This window comes from Crinia signifera, chromosome 7 (assembly GCF_055691185.1).
Source record: "Crinia signifera chromosome 7, ASM5569118v1, whole genome shotgun sequence".
Lineage (NCBI taxonomy): Eukaryota > Metazoa > Chordata > Amphibia > Anura > Myobatrachidae > Crinia > Crinia signifera.
Genome location: NC_139223.1, coordinates 67441475 through 67456703, shown reverse-complemented (window position 1 = coordinate 67456703; position 15229 = coordinate 67441475). Strand labels below are relative to the sequence as shown.

General features: G+C 41.4%; 1 protein-coding gene across 1 annotated transcript in view; it reads left to right on the top strand.

Moving 5' to 3' along the window:
* XYLT1 (xylosyltransferase 1) overlaps window positions 1-15229 on the top strand; it is a 280499-nt gene that overhangs the window by 122527 nt on the left and 142743 nt on the right. The window contains exon 2 of the mRNA XM_083153287.1: window positions 13372-13900. Within this exon, the coding sequence (XP_083009413.1) occupies window positions 13372-13900 (529 nt within the window). The remainder of the gene's footprint in view (window positions 1-13371; window positions 13901-15229) is intronic.

Below are 15229 nucleotides of genomic sequence, written 5' to 3'. Positions count from 1 at the left end.
ATCGACAGGGTCGGAATGTCCTGAATTTCGACTATTATACCCTAGTGCAGTGCTCTTCAACCACTGTTCTGTGGCACACTAGTGTGACCCCAGATATGGAGATGCCCAAACCAGTTTACAGCCAGCACCAGTTCAACTGCGATTTACTGGTCTCTTTTCATGTAAAGGGCCAATGTATTTTATTTTTGTTACCTGTGGGGAGCAGTGTGATTGTTTTTTATATGGAGGCCAATAGGATTGTTTTTTTCCTGTGGGGGCCAATGTGTTTTGCCCTGTGGGGATCTCATGGTGTGCCTTGGCAATTTTAAAATCTTATTTAGTGTGCCGCAAGGTAAAAAGGTTGAAAATGACTGCCCTAGTGGATGGTAGGGTATAAAATACTGCCTGTCGGCACAAGTCGGCTCACAAAAAGTGAAAAACTTATGTCCGTTGACCTTCCCATTGTCGGCTTAATGTTTGTGTCCACCTTCCGACCCTGTCGACCTTAGCCTTGTCTGCCTATTCCATGTGTCGACCTAAGTGCTGTCGACCTTTAGTGGTCGACCAAATGTTTGTTGACTCTCTATAGTGTCGGTCTAGGGACGACGGTGTCCTGTTCTCCAACCACTACACATACAAACATATATACAGAGGTTTTTTTTTATTCTAAGTAACTACTTTTTTAATGTTAAATAATATTTAAATTGAATTAAAATACATTTATGGCTGAATGTGTTTGAGCCTTCCAGGAATGTGCCTGGAATATGTAACTTCAATATAGATGAATGTTTAAATGAAAAAGACTGATGATCTAATAAACTAATTTGCTATTGCGAGATTTTTTTCTTTCTCTGGAAAGTGTCTGCAGATCTCTTCTTAACAACATTAATTGCGCAGAGAGAAGCACAAAGTGCCAATTCATTTGCTTTTATTTCCCTTTGTACCACAGTAAAATATTGAATGTTGCTAATACATATGAAATTAGAACTTATTTATTACCATCGAACAATAGAACATATGGAAAAGGCAAAAGACATTAACATCTGCTGTATTTTCACCATCTGCTTCCTTTTGATGCTTTCATGTCCAGCCCTGCCGGTGTTATTGTCTCGGTGGGTCTCCTGGCATATTAATCAATTTTTATACTTCATTTTTAGATTTGATAGACCAGGCACATTAATGGCTACAATAATATAAAGTAACATGTATTAACTGCGGTAAATGATAACCAGACCTCCCAACTGTCCCGATTTTTTGTGAGTCGGTGCCATTTTTGTGGGGGATTGTATTGATGTCCCACCCGAGGACATCAGTGTGTGTGTGGGGGCAGTTGTGAGACCCCCTGTCACTTGCTGTTATGCTAAGCAGTGCAGCATGCTTGTTAACTGGAGACAGAGGATCTGGGGACATGCCAACAGCACACAGAGCGCCAAAGATATGGCATGCGATAGCGTCCCATGCTTCATTGCGTGGGAGTCCCGATTCTTACAACACATAAGTTGAGAGATATATAATTATCTGTATAAATAATTAGTTATGTTGTTTATAACAGCAAGTGTGTTATAAAAGGAATCATGCACTACCATATGCTACTGAAGATATTTGGGCACCTCTGATTTCTGTGACCTGTGTATTGATCACGTTCATTGTCCATTGTTTCTGCTTGCAGTTTACAATATGGGGTGTATTCAATGCGGCGAGGGGGGTTTTATGGCGAGGATGGCCCAAAACAAGCCACCCTCGCTGTTTAACCCCCGTGCTCACCCTATTGAAAGTTCCGGGTGAATCCTCGCTGTCAGAATATGAAATACTGGCCGCCCGCCTCAGTACAGAGGTCTTGCAGCATCTGGTTATCACTGCATTGTTGAGTGAGGTTGTTAAACCCAGGTTGTCACTGTTGTGACCTTATGTTATTTACAATAAAAGTTAACAGTTTCTGTTTTATTGGTATTGTAATTAGGTGTTCTGCTATGAATCTCACCACATATCACACATATTAGATATCCTTCTCTCACATGCGTTCATCCTCCTTCTGGGCACAGTTTTACCTTAACTGGCTTGTGGGTGGGGACGTAGAGGGGAGGAGCCAGTACACCCAGTCTGAAGATTTTTGTAAGTGCCTGTCTCCTGCGGATACCCTCTATTCCCCATTGTAGTAAGACTATCCCAGTATCCCATATGGATGATAGAGAAATATATGTGTGTGTATTTCATGTGTTTGATGTGTTTTATACAACATGAATGCACGATACCTCATTCAAATGTAAAAATATTCTTAAATACGGAATAATCTGTTACTCAAAATTCTTCTGGTCCCAAACATTTGGATAAGGGATACTAAACCTGTATTACTGTATACAGATTTTCAGAAATTTCTGTTTTAAGTATATGTAGATTGTTATAGTGCCAGCATATTTCATTGTGTTTTACAATTTCCTTGCTTTTTTTTTTGTTTCATTTTAAGGTGGATCGATAACAGTAGTAATAATCCATTACAATTTTTTTCCAAATAGTCATTATTTCAGTATATTAAACATTATTTAGTACTAAAGTAAATAATATCACTAAAATCTCAGGTCATAGATTGATTGGCTTGCAGTCCCCCAGTGAAAAGAAAATACTTTATACCGATGGTGGGTTGATGCACATGACAAGTAATGTCACTGCAGATTTAATAAGTAGCTGACCATTCTTTATTTTGTCCTTTTTAATAATTTGATAGTAACAAGATATTGCCTTTGCTGTATGTCTGCTTATGATTGTGCAGAGAATACTCCATAATACTTTTATCAAAACTGCAATGAAAGCCAGGCACCTTCATATCTGACAATTTTACATTTTGGAGTTTAGATGTCTAACATCCCAAAATGACATTCCCCCTTGAATAGAATGCTACAGATTATCTGGCATTTGCAGTTTCTGAGTGCAACAATAGTTATTTTACTCTGTCTGGTTTTCTAGGCTTCGGAATTGTCAGTGCAGGCTGCAGCAATTGTGATTTGGAAGATGTTGTGGCCTGCATGTCAGTCTCCATTCATTTGATGTATGATTTTTCCTGCATTTTGTTTTAAGTCATTTGTAGTTTTGCTGGATGACAACTTCCATGCAGGGATTTTGTTACCTCAGAAACCAAAGCTTAGAAGGCCTGCCTAAGATTACAAAAAGCAGTAACTCAGGGGTAGTAGAAAGAATGATTAAATGCATTGTCCTTTTTGGAAGTAAAAAGCCCCATCTATCCTTACCATGTGGGTGAGGCAGCTTATAATATTGGTAAATAGATGACTATGCGCTAAGATTGTTTTCAAATTATAAAAATTCCTGAATCCCCCTCTAGCTTGGGAGGCTGCAGCATATAAAGACCCGTGTATGACAGCAGTCATCCAGCGATACTACAAGATAAGGACGGACCAATCAGTATTACAGTGTGCACAGGAGCTATAGGTGGGTACCTCATACCTTCCACACTGGGCGGCTCAGATGTATACTAGAAGGAGAATGTAGGCAATTTATATAAACTCCCGTAATAGAATGCAGCCATGTACCCACATAATAGTAGATTTGTAGTATTCTCCCATATGAGCTGCCACCATACAACTTTATTAGACTTAAGGTCCATACACATTGAACGTTTTTTCTTCCGTTTTAGCGATTTCCCCCGGGGTGGACAGGAAAGTCATCTACTCCGCCACTCATCTGCTGGTAATACCAGCAGATGAGTGGCCAGGCCAGCGATGATGCCGGAGCGCACATCACCGCTCATCGTTGCCCCGTACACACTGGGTGTCTTTCGAGTTGAAAGCAGCTAAGACCAGTAAACTGAGCGTTTCTTTTAGCTCAAAGTCGCCCAATCTGTATGACCCATTAGGGAGAGATTTATCAAATCTAGGAGAGAGATGAAGTGGAGAGAGAAATTGCTAACCATACAACTGCCATGTTACAGATGTGTGACCATTAGGTCGACAGTCATTAGGTCGTTCGATATTGGTTGACAGTAAAAAGGTTGGCACAAGGAAAATGCTCACGCGGACACTATCGACGCAAGAAAAGGTCGACATGAGTTTGTTGCATTTTTGTGTCTAAGTTGATATGAACTGAAGAGGATATTACTTTAACATACCCTCTTCCCTCAAAGAGTGTACAGAGGGCACCCAATGGAAAGTGCTTGATGTTCTCCTATTGGGCAATGAGTGCGGGATCTGTTGGGAATGTAGTGATAGATTCTATTTATTATTCCTAGAAGCTAATGATGATAAAAAATACTTCATTATAGCTTCTATTTTAAGTTTCAGTATGTGAAACTGATTGAGGTTAACACATGCTTACTGAGAATCCCACATCATGCTATGTGATAATTGCACATTATTTGGAGATACCACCCACTCTGTGAAAAAAAGTGCTATGAGTGTTACAGCTGCCATTCAGTAAGTTATTGGTCTTTTTGTATCTGCATGCTTGCTCACATGTAACTACATTCTCCTATCTCCAAACAGATGGTCAAAGACAGACACTTCAGACTTGATGCAGAAACACCCAGTTTCCCACGTACATCCATACACATCCACACAGCAGGTTTTCAGATACAGATTAACGAAATATAGCTAACCAATCATGTTACCCAAATCACAAGGCATTAAACACGCAATCATACACAGGTTGGCTTCTATTAGAATATGTTTATATCATATTTATTTATTTATCTATCTGTTTGCTACTACAGATTTAACCAGGGAGAAGGGTGATTTGGCTAGAAAGATGGGCGTTTATGTGCATAGTAAGATAGTCATGGTTATTTACTAATATTGCTCAAGGACCAAACCTTCACTAGAACTATATCTACAACCAATGAAATGTTTGCTTTTAGTATTTAACCTGCACCAGACAGTTGCCAGCTGCATGCTGATAGGGTGTTATGATTTAGTGCAGATTTGCAAATCTGAGCATTAGGAAATAAAGGTCCATACAAACTGGGCGACTATGCCCTGCGTGTATGTATAGCGATGACCGCTGTCATTGCTGGGGGTAAAGCCACTCAGTGCATACACAGTGAGCGGTTTTCCCCCTGCCCGGTGCAGGAGGGTGGGGGGGGGGGGGGGGGGCAGATGGCTTTGCATAGCATAGCACTATATGCAAAGTTGTCCTCAAAGCCGCAGCTCTCAAGGCGATGATGCGGGAGCATGCAGCGCCGCTCATTTCCGGGGCATACCCTTACACATACAAAGCAATGGTAGTTATAGTAGGCCAGCATTAGTCCTGTCATTCTATCATGTATCAGTAATGTCTATGCAGATTCATGTTATTTTTCAATGCCTTTAAAAAAATAAATAAATAATACAGAACTTTAGCAAACTGTTACTTTGGTGGTAGCGATGTAGCCTGCGGCATGAATAACTTAGAGCGATTTCACTGCATGACTGATCCGTGTTTACTTGTATTAAAAATATATGTTCAACGGCAGTTGTCATATGTTTTACCTTTGTGGTGGAAACATTCACTGCTGCAGTCAGTCTGCATTTATTTCTGGCTTTTGGGTCGAGTGCCTTCAATATAGATTGAGAATTTCATTAAAATGGGACAGCGTATCAGCTCAGGGAATTTATAGAAATGTGAAGTCTGCATGAAATGACATAAAATTCATGGATTTTCAATCATTCTTGGCAGATAAACATAACTTGAGAATGAACATTTAAAGATCTGCTTGTGACTGCATATGCCGAAAGTCTTCATAGTGTTACACCCTTGTCACGTCCACTCGTAAAATCAGGGAAATGCTATGTGAAATAAATAATAATAAAAAAATTGTAGAAACTACTTCACATTCACACAGTTACAATGTTGTATCATCAATGTTTCAATGTAATATACACTGTCATCAGGGATTTATATATTGCACTGAAATGTTGATTCAACTTTGCCTTGTGAAGTGGTTTTTACTGCTCAGACTACTGCACCTTTGTATGTATATTTGGCTTGTTACATAGGGTACCTGACAAAGTTATCAGATGTTTACCTAGAGTGTCGGATCAACATATATAGTTATATTGGTACTCTTTACCTAGAACGGCGCCCGTCGCGGGCATCGCGGGTACATTTATGCCTGCCCGCGACGCGACCGACGCGATGCCCGCGATTTTCCCATTGAAAACCATGTTAAATCTGAAAAATCGCGTCGGTCGCGTCGCGGCCGGCCATAAACGTACCCGCGATGCCCGCGACGCGATGCTCACGATTTCCCATAGGGAACAATGTTAAAAGTCGCGATGGACCCGATTTTAGTGTTAAATGGCTCAATCAACCCGATTTTGCCATAGGAATCAATGTTAAATGGGCCACAGAGCCCATTAACCCTTAAATGTCCCCAAAAATTTTTAACGCCACCCCACGATCCACGCGAACCCGAAGCGTGGCGAGCGCAGCGAGCCCGCGAGGGGCGGCGGTACGCGTCCTACGACCTTTTCATGCCCTACTATCCACGTCGGCGTGGTGTGAGAATATAATAGTGTGGCGAGCGCAGCGAGCCACCGAGCCCGAAGCGTGGCGAGCGCAGCGAGCCCCGCGAGGGGACGCGGATACCTTCACAGTTATACGCGTCCCCTCGCGGGCTTCACAGGTGTCCGTGGCGACCCGGACACCTGTGAAGCCCGCGAGGGGACGCGTCTACCTGTGAAGGTATCCGCGTCCCCTCGCGGGGCTCGCTGCGCTCGCCACGCTTCGGGCTCGGTGGCTCGCTGCGCTCGCCACACTATTATATTCCCACACCACGCCGACGTGGATAGTAGGGCATGAAAAGGTCGGAGGACGCGTACCGCCGCCCCTCGCGGGCTCGCTGCGCTCGCCACGCTTCGGGTTCGCGTGGATCGTGGGGTGGCGTTAAAAATTGTTGGGGACATTTAAGGGTTAATTGGGCCTAATTCAGGGTTAATATGGCCAAATCGGGTCAATTGAGCCATTTAACAGTGAAATCGCGGTCAATCAGCCTTTTTTAACATTGTTCCCTATGGGAAAATCGCGGTGATCGCGGTCATCGCGGGCATCGCGACCATCCAATTTTACCCGCGATGCCCGCGATTACCGTGATCACCGCGATTTTTACCCGCGATGACCACGATTTCAATCGTGGGCGCCGTTCTAGGTAAAGAGTACCGTTATATTTATTTAGTAAGGGGTTGGGCCATTGTAGTGTCCAGAGATTAGTCCTCTATCCGGCTCTTTTGTACATGTCTGAAGAGTTGACCTACTGTATGAACAGTGAAGAGCAGTTTACAGCTTTGTTGTGTATGCACCAGCCCTCTTTTATTCAAAGTACACAAAAGCAGAGCCTCTCTAGCATATGAGAGTCAGACAATGTACAGAGAAGCCCTGTTTACAGCCCATAATATTCATCATGTCGTGGCGCCCTCCAGAGGCTCCAAAGTGAACTGTACTACACATGTGCTGGCATGCAGTCATCTGTAAAATAAAGTACACCATTTTACGACCGTATTCTATGGCTTTAATTATCGGGACTTAATTAACAATCATCTATCAGAAGATATTTGGTAGCAGTGTAGGGACTTTAAAGTAGTCTAAATTCCCATAATAAAAAGAAATAAATTCATTTTTTACAAAGAATATTAAATTACATAGCTTACATGTCTATGGACGTGTGATCACTTCAAGGTGATATATTATGCAGTCATTGACATTTACTGTGTCTAAGCTTTAGTAGGAGATGCAATTTAATCTGGAGAAAAAGATCCATCAAATGGTGAGAATGAGGCATTAAAATATTAGCAACATGAAAGGGCATTCACATTCTATGTCTCTGCTCTGATTTCACAGACATAAATTACCTGCTAAATGAATCACTCTCTTTAATTGCTGGTAAGTGTACTTTGCAGTCATTATCCTGCTAGAAGGTCTAAAATTATATCCTAACGTTTATAGTGTAAACATACATGTAAACACATATTGTAATGCATAGGTACAATTGCCATATACAACCAATCGATTAAATCATTTGAACATTGTTTTACTGTAAAATACATGTAAAGGCACTGGTAAGCCATTACTGATATGTAAAAATACGTATAACTGAAATATTAATAAAAAATTTTTTGCTAACTTCACATTCTCCATTTAAGAAAGTGTAACTTCTATATCTTGTTATAATATAATGAAGTTTGAAATTCCCCAATAGCAAATGCCATCTTGAGATGGTATTCGTAACTGTAGTCTGTAAGTCAAATACATTTGTTTCTTTAGAAAGGAAGCAGAGGAGGGTATCCAGTTAGGTACAATGAAACATCAGGAGTTTTTCGTGGTTTTTCCCGATGCTTTACAGTATTTTTTTTTACTGGTTATCCAATTAGAGGTCCCGTAAAAAAAATTACCATGTTGCGCATAAACACACAGTTAAGTGAAACTTGTGTTTTTGCTAAAGTTATTTGGGATTTTGCTTTGCTTGTTTGAGGTGAAACAATCCCTGATAAACTGTATCTAATGCCGGTTTATTGGGGATAATATGATAGCCCCAGGCGAAGCCATTGCCTATGATCATATATCGTGGGTATTTGGATACTCCCGTTGAAACCCTTCTCCAATGGAATACATTTTATTAGGGGCAGGTATTGATAACTAGTGGGTTGATTGCATTCTGTATGCAATGACACAAAATACACCCACTTGCACAACACTAGTGTGTCCATTTAAATGTATGAAAATACTGTGAAAAATTTCCAGCAGATGCTAGACTATACAAATATCACATTACACACGCATTGCATCAATTCAACCAAAAAACATTGTCAGAGCAGATGAGACATTTAGCGGTACATTTACTAAAGTGGTTGGTGAGAATTTAGAAGTGAGATGTGTTGCCCATAGCAACTAATATGATTCAACTTATCATTTATCTAGCACCTTTTAAAGATAAATATCTATAATTTGATTGGTTGCTATGGGCAACATTTCACACTACTACAAACTCTCACTTTTGAGAGTTTACCTCTTAGCTTCTCTGGGGATACTACCCTGGAGCAGTAAGAGCTAACTTGTGCCAGATTGTCCGTTTTGGGCTTTCCCTTAGACTGTTTCAAAAAAATATAATTTTTTTACATTGTTTAATTCAAATTCATATACAAATAGTAAAAAAATAAAAATAAATTATTAATGGAAAAATCTGTTTATTTTTTTTCAGGTATTGATTTCATTGTACTGTTGCCACCCTGAAATGGGGAAACTAGATTAGCTATTGCGGTGGTAGAACTACTGGTACAAGTTTAATAGGCACATTAATTCTGCTCCTCACTTGCACGCTTTAAAAATAATCACTTTATATCAATAATTTCTTTGACCTGTTTTCTTTGTATGGTGTTAATTATTGCATGTAAATTCTTTTATGTCACAGTCTGACCGGCTGCAGACATATTGGACATATGTTGGATGGATACATTGATGCAAACCTTTATAAAACAACAGTGTATCCAGCAATAGAAGCTGCTTATAATAGCAGACTAGAGTGCACAGCTAATCCAGTAATGAAGGAAGTGAAACATACCAATTGGTAACTTTAATCCCTATGGATTTATAATGAGGAGACAACGTAAGCCAGAAATATTTATGTCTATAAAGGAGAGCCGATCTGTTCTTGTTTATCTGTCAACCACCATAATATCATTAGACCTATGTGTTGATTTGTTGTTTGGATATTCTGTGTCAGCTTGAATGCTAAAGGCTTTGTGATAATACAGCATATGTGCAAAGCGGGCTATTTGCCAAGGATGAAGTAGGATGTAAGGTTTTACAGCAGACTTGAATGGATTTAAAGTATACTGTATAGGCAAAATTTTCCTGTTCTAAGTTGCAGATTCTGTGAGTTTGATCTAAAGATCTAGATCAGGCATTCCCAACCACGGTCCTCAAGGCACACCAACAGTGCAGGTTTTGTAGATATCCCGGCTTGAGCACTGGTGACTTAATTAGCACCTGAGTGATTCTGATTAAACCATCTGTGCTGAAGCCTGGATATCACTAAAACCTGCACTGTTGGTGTGCCTCGAGGACCGTAGTTGGGAATGCCTGATCTAGATCTTTGATCTAGAAGCCAATCTGATACGACTGCAAGTGAAGAATCTTAAAGTTTGAATTTAATTAAAATGCTTTCAAATCAGTACATATTTAGAGAAAGGGAAAGATTGAAGAGATGGGAAAAGGCAAAATGTAAGAGAGGGCAGATGAGATGGGAAGGGATAGGATCAAGGGGGAGGTGGTAGGGTACAAGAACCGCTTTAGTCCATGACTTCATCTCTAGATACTAGGAAGAAAACTCAGAGTTTGTAAAAATGGATGGGCAAGATGGGGAGAGGTACGATGGGAGAGAAGAGGATGGAATGACAATGGGAATTGATGTCCTGTCGGATGGATTACATTTTAGATGTTAAAAGGGTAGCAATGTCAAGGACAGCAGCAGACAGGGGGGAGGGGGAGGGCAGAGGAGAGAGTTGAAAGTGGCAAAGAGATGACAGAGATTGGAGATCTGGGAGGAGATAGGGGTTCTTGAATTAAGAATGTTTAGAGACGGAAAAGGCGGCCCTGTGGATTGAGAGTAGAAATGGATGAAGTCCGCATTTGAGCTCGATTATCTTCAGTGTCAATAGGCGGCTCATAACTATAGCGACAGTGCATGTAGATTGCCAATGTTGAGTTGCGGATCTGCAGAGGTGAGTAGTTACTGCAGAGGAACAGAGTCTAGACCAGAAGGAATGGATACATGGTATAAGGAAAGAACTTGGTTGGAGCATAATAGAGTGGTAAATGGCAAGAGAAGTGAGCCTGGAATGGAGGATAAGGACACAGTGTGATTATTAGCCTTAAAGTTATGCTTGTTGATGATAATCTTGAGGGTTTCCCAGCGGAGAAATAGAGAGAGGGATACATTAAAATCAAGCAGATGATGGTCGGAGAGGGGGAAATCAGTAGAGGAGAGTACAGTTAGACGTATAATGTCTGAAGGGAAATTCAAGATTTGGTATATTGGATACAGATGTGTCCCACTACGTTGTAGATGCATATAGCAGCATTCAGTAGCGGACCATGATGCATTTGAGTCTTGGCATGCAGTTGCGTATCCCAACTCCCCTTCAAGAGTAGCAAGATCACATGCATAGTGTATTATTATAATTATTATTTTACATGGTAACAACACATGAGAACACGTCTGTATCTAGGAGTTTGGGACCATTGTGCTGACAGAGGGAAAAGGAGAGAATTATGGTGGGGTATGTGAATAAGAATATTATGGTTGCTATAGCATAGAGGTGGAGAAAGCTTTGGCATGGTGCAGTCTCCTGACTGAGGAAGGACGACCACAGGTGGTAGGCAATATGGAAGTTTAAAGGGACGTGAGTGAAGGCGAGGAGATGTGACTAATGAAAAGTTTCAGATGAATAAGTAAGTTTGTTGGTTGGAAGTGAATTACTCTTCTTTTAAATAATTCACTTTTATTTATGATGGCCCCAAGGAAGGCTTTGAAAGTGATATAAATAAGTTGCATCAGTACAGTAATTATATTCAATGATCTGGATACTTGTGTTGACTGTCTCATGGGGACCATCTTATTTATTCCTAGTCATTACAGAATGCTAAATATTAGCACGATGTACCAATTCTTAAACAGGGAACATATTTTTATAACATTATATTCATGGAGCAGTTATTGAGAAATGTATTTATTCATTATTTCCAAGAGGGTGGCCTCCCTCTTAATCTGGAGCCCCGCAGCTGAAAACATATCACCCCCAGAGAGCGCCAAACCCCCCACCATTTTTATCCATTGAGAAATGTTAGCAAGATTCTGTGTCTATCTGGTGGAAGAGGCGATCCACTCACCATTTTGCTAAAATCCATATCATCGCATTCTTCCAAACTTAATTTAATGATTATTTTCTAGATCCTTGTTGCCAAAAACAAGATTAAAAGTGCCCTATTTGGGTCCTAAGCATACATACTGTACACACTGGCATTAAAATTCTGCATTTCCAACAGGGTCAATTAAGCTAATATAAAAAGCTGTGATAATCCCCCAAAAAAATCTCTATATATTTCTGATGTTTTTTTTTTTTTACAAATCTTGCATTACAGCACTATTTTTATAACCCTTCTTATTCCATTTAATCTGACGTCCGTGTGACACAAGCATCGAATGTGCCTCCAGACCGTTAAAAGCTTACATTTATTTCAATGGGAGCATATTGTAATTACAATTTATAGGAAGCCTGTATGTATGTGTTGGACCTTACAAAATAATAATTTTCTTCTTTGTGAAGACAAAAAAAAAAAGCCTACCCTGTGCGGCCTCACCCACCACATTGCTGGCTACGTACACGTCCCTGGAATGAACACCACAGCCAGAATTTGATTGTTCCAATTTGAAATCCAACCACTGTATAGTGACGACTTCTATCTTCTGTTGTACATTGCCAAATTCCATCCACTGGGCTAATCCCATATTGGCGAACCCCCTTTTTAGAAACCTTCTGATCCCCTCCACGGGTCATTTTTTTATTCTCTTCGGTGGGACCACTATGAAGTTTTACGTTAATATACCTCTTAATTCTGACATGCCCCTGAAGACGTCCTAATGGATGAAAAGCGTAGGGTATTTAATTTGTGTTCAGAATAAGATCAGCAGCCATATTTCTATTATTGCAGATAAGAGAAACATCTGAGAAAAAAAATTAATGTCAATTTATCAATGCAGATTTTTTATACCGAACAATAAAATACAGAACAGTTGTTTTATTATAAACTCTATCGGTGACTTCCATACGGTGCGCACTTCTATACTTTCTGTAAATATATATATATATGTATTTTGATCAGGAGATTATAATTGATGCTTCTGTCCTCATATACTATACATGTAGGTTACATTTTTCGTACAGAAAGGTCCCATGTCACTCTATATGTATGTAAATCACACATGTAGTGTTCACTCTAGAACCCTGCATCTATCAAAACTAGGGTAGTTCCTCTTCCCTGCCTGGTGTGTCTTTCTCTGCTGTGGTTCATCTAGCACAGTGTGGACTGCATTTCAGCACTGATAAGCACCACAGCAGAGAGCAACACCCCTAGGCAGGGAAGAGGTACTGCATGTGTTTTGAAAGAGACATGGTGCTAGAATAAGCACAATACTTACACCCCATACCATCACACCTTCACTGTATTTATAGCAATAATAACTCATGGGAAAAATCTTAGCAGCATCTCCATTGCTGAATCTTACTGATAGATATTGCATTTTGTTCACTCACCAACTTCTTCTGACAATGTGGTTTGTACTGTATAGGAATAATAATAACTGAAGACTCTCCTTAAGTTTCCCCCTTTTAAATCTTTAATTTCCTCTTTTTCTAGGATGGATATTTTTCTCACCGGCCGAAGGAGAAATTGCGGACAGACAGCAATAATGAGAATTCCGTCCCAAAAGACTTTGAAAATATTGATAACAGCAATTTTGCCCCAAGGACTCAAAGGCATAAGCACCAAACAGATCTAGGGAAAAAACCTCTTAGCAAACAGAAAGAACATTTAAAGAGGAAGTTAGCGTTAGAGGAGAAAGTAAAAGAAAACTCACTGCTGGGAAAAAATTCCAATGAAGTTTTACACTATGTGGGTAACCCTTCAAAGAACCTCAGCACGAACAGCCTCAAAGATGAGTACAGAAGCACTAAACTGCACCATACCAAGAAAATCGGCAGCAGCTCCCCTGAAATCGGGAAATACGAGCTTCCCCCAAAATGTGAGATTACTGGCAAGGAAGCAATTTCGGCACTTTCGCGGGCAAAATCAAAACCGTGCCGCCAAGAGATCGCGGAGGTCTATTGTCAGCACAAGCAGGCAAAGCTGATGCCGGAGAAAGTAACAAGACTTTGTCCTCTGGATGGTGAGTTTACATGTTATAATCTGCTTTCTTTGACAATCTAAAGCAATTTACAAGAAATATACAGAGTGAATGTAGTCAGGTGGATTTGGGTGATCTAGCAGTTGTGATCTAGCTGGCTCGCTGTTAAGAATAAAAGTGAAATGTGATTTTTAATGTAATACCTTGCAAAAATAACCCGGATTGTTGCCAGGTCAACCCAGGTCTCTGTGTGATATGAAAAGACCTTTTAAAATTTCCGCAGTCCAGCAAACCGGCTTTTCGACCCGGGTCAAAAAGGTTAATCCTGGGTCGCTGTGCAGTTTGAATGGGTAACCAGATCAAGCGACTATACTATATATCAGTGGTGGCCAACCTGTGGCTCTTGAGCCTCATGCGGCTCTCCCCCTTGTAAAGTGCGGCTCCTGCTCCCACTGCTGCCCGCCGCCCACCGTCTGTCCCAGTGCTCCCTGCTGCCGGTTCCCTGAATCCCTTCTCCTTCTGAGGGGAGGAGAGCGCGCATCGCGCATCTCTCCTACCCCTTACTGTGCATCCTTGTGAGTGGGCCATCCGCCAATCAGGAGCCGGCCAGCGAGCTTTGATTGGTGGGCGGCCCAGTCACAGGGAAGTGAGGGGGAAGGAGACGCGTGGTGTGGTGTGCTGTACTCTCCTCCCATCTGTGACATGACAGGAGGACTGCAGGGGGACACCAGACTGTCCTCTCCCCGCCTGGCAGCAGCAGCAACAACGGTGAGTGCCGCTGCTGGGAAATTTGCACTGTGGGGGCATAGCAGTTTGTGGCACTGTGGGGGCATAGCAGTTTGTGGCACTGTGGGGGCATAGCAGTTTGTGGCACTGGGGTGGGCATACAAGCTTTTTGTCACTGTGGGGGCATAACCGGCACCGTGTAGTGCATACCTGGCACCGTGGGGAGCATATGTGTATCTGGCACTATTGGGGGCATATGTATATATGGCACTGCATTATTATTGGAGGCATATTTGTATCACATCCACCCAAGGGGTCAAAATAGACTATGCCCCTTTTTTTGGCGCATGCACCTTGGGCGCACGCATTATGTCGGCTCTTTACCTCTGACCGGTTGGCTACCCCTGCTATATATACTATATTCACGCTATAGAGGAGGCAGCAATTGGAGACTGCATCAGCTGCAGGCGCTGCCTCCTCCCCTGCTCCCGATGACATGCCTAAACTCTGCCCCTCCCCCGTCTGCCGTCCGCTGGGTTGCTCCGGGGCGCAAAACATTGCATAACTGGCTGTTTATCACTCTCCATTTTATCACTTTTTGAAGATATATACATCTGGCCCTTAACCTGAAGGAGATCTATTAAA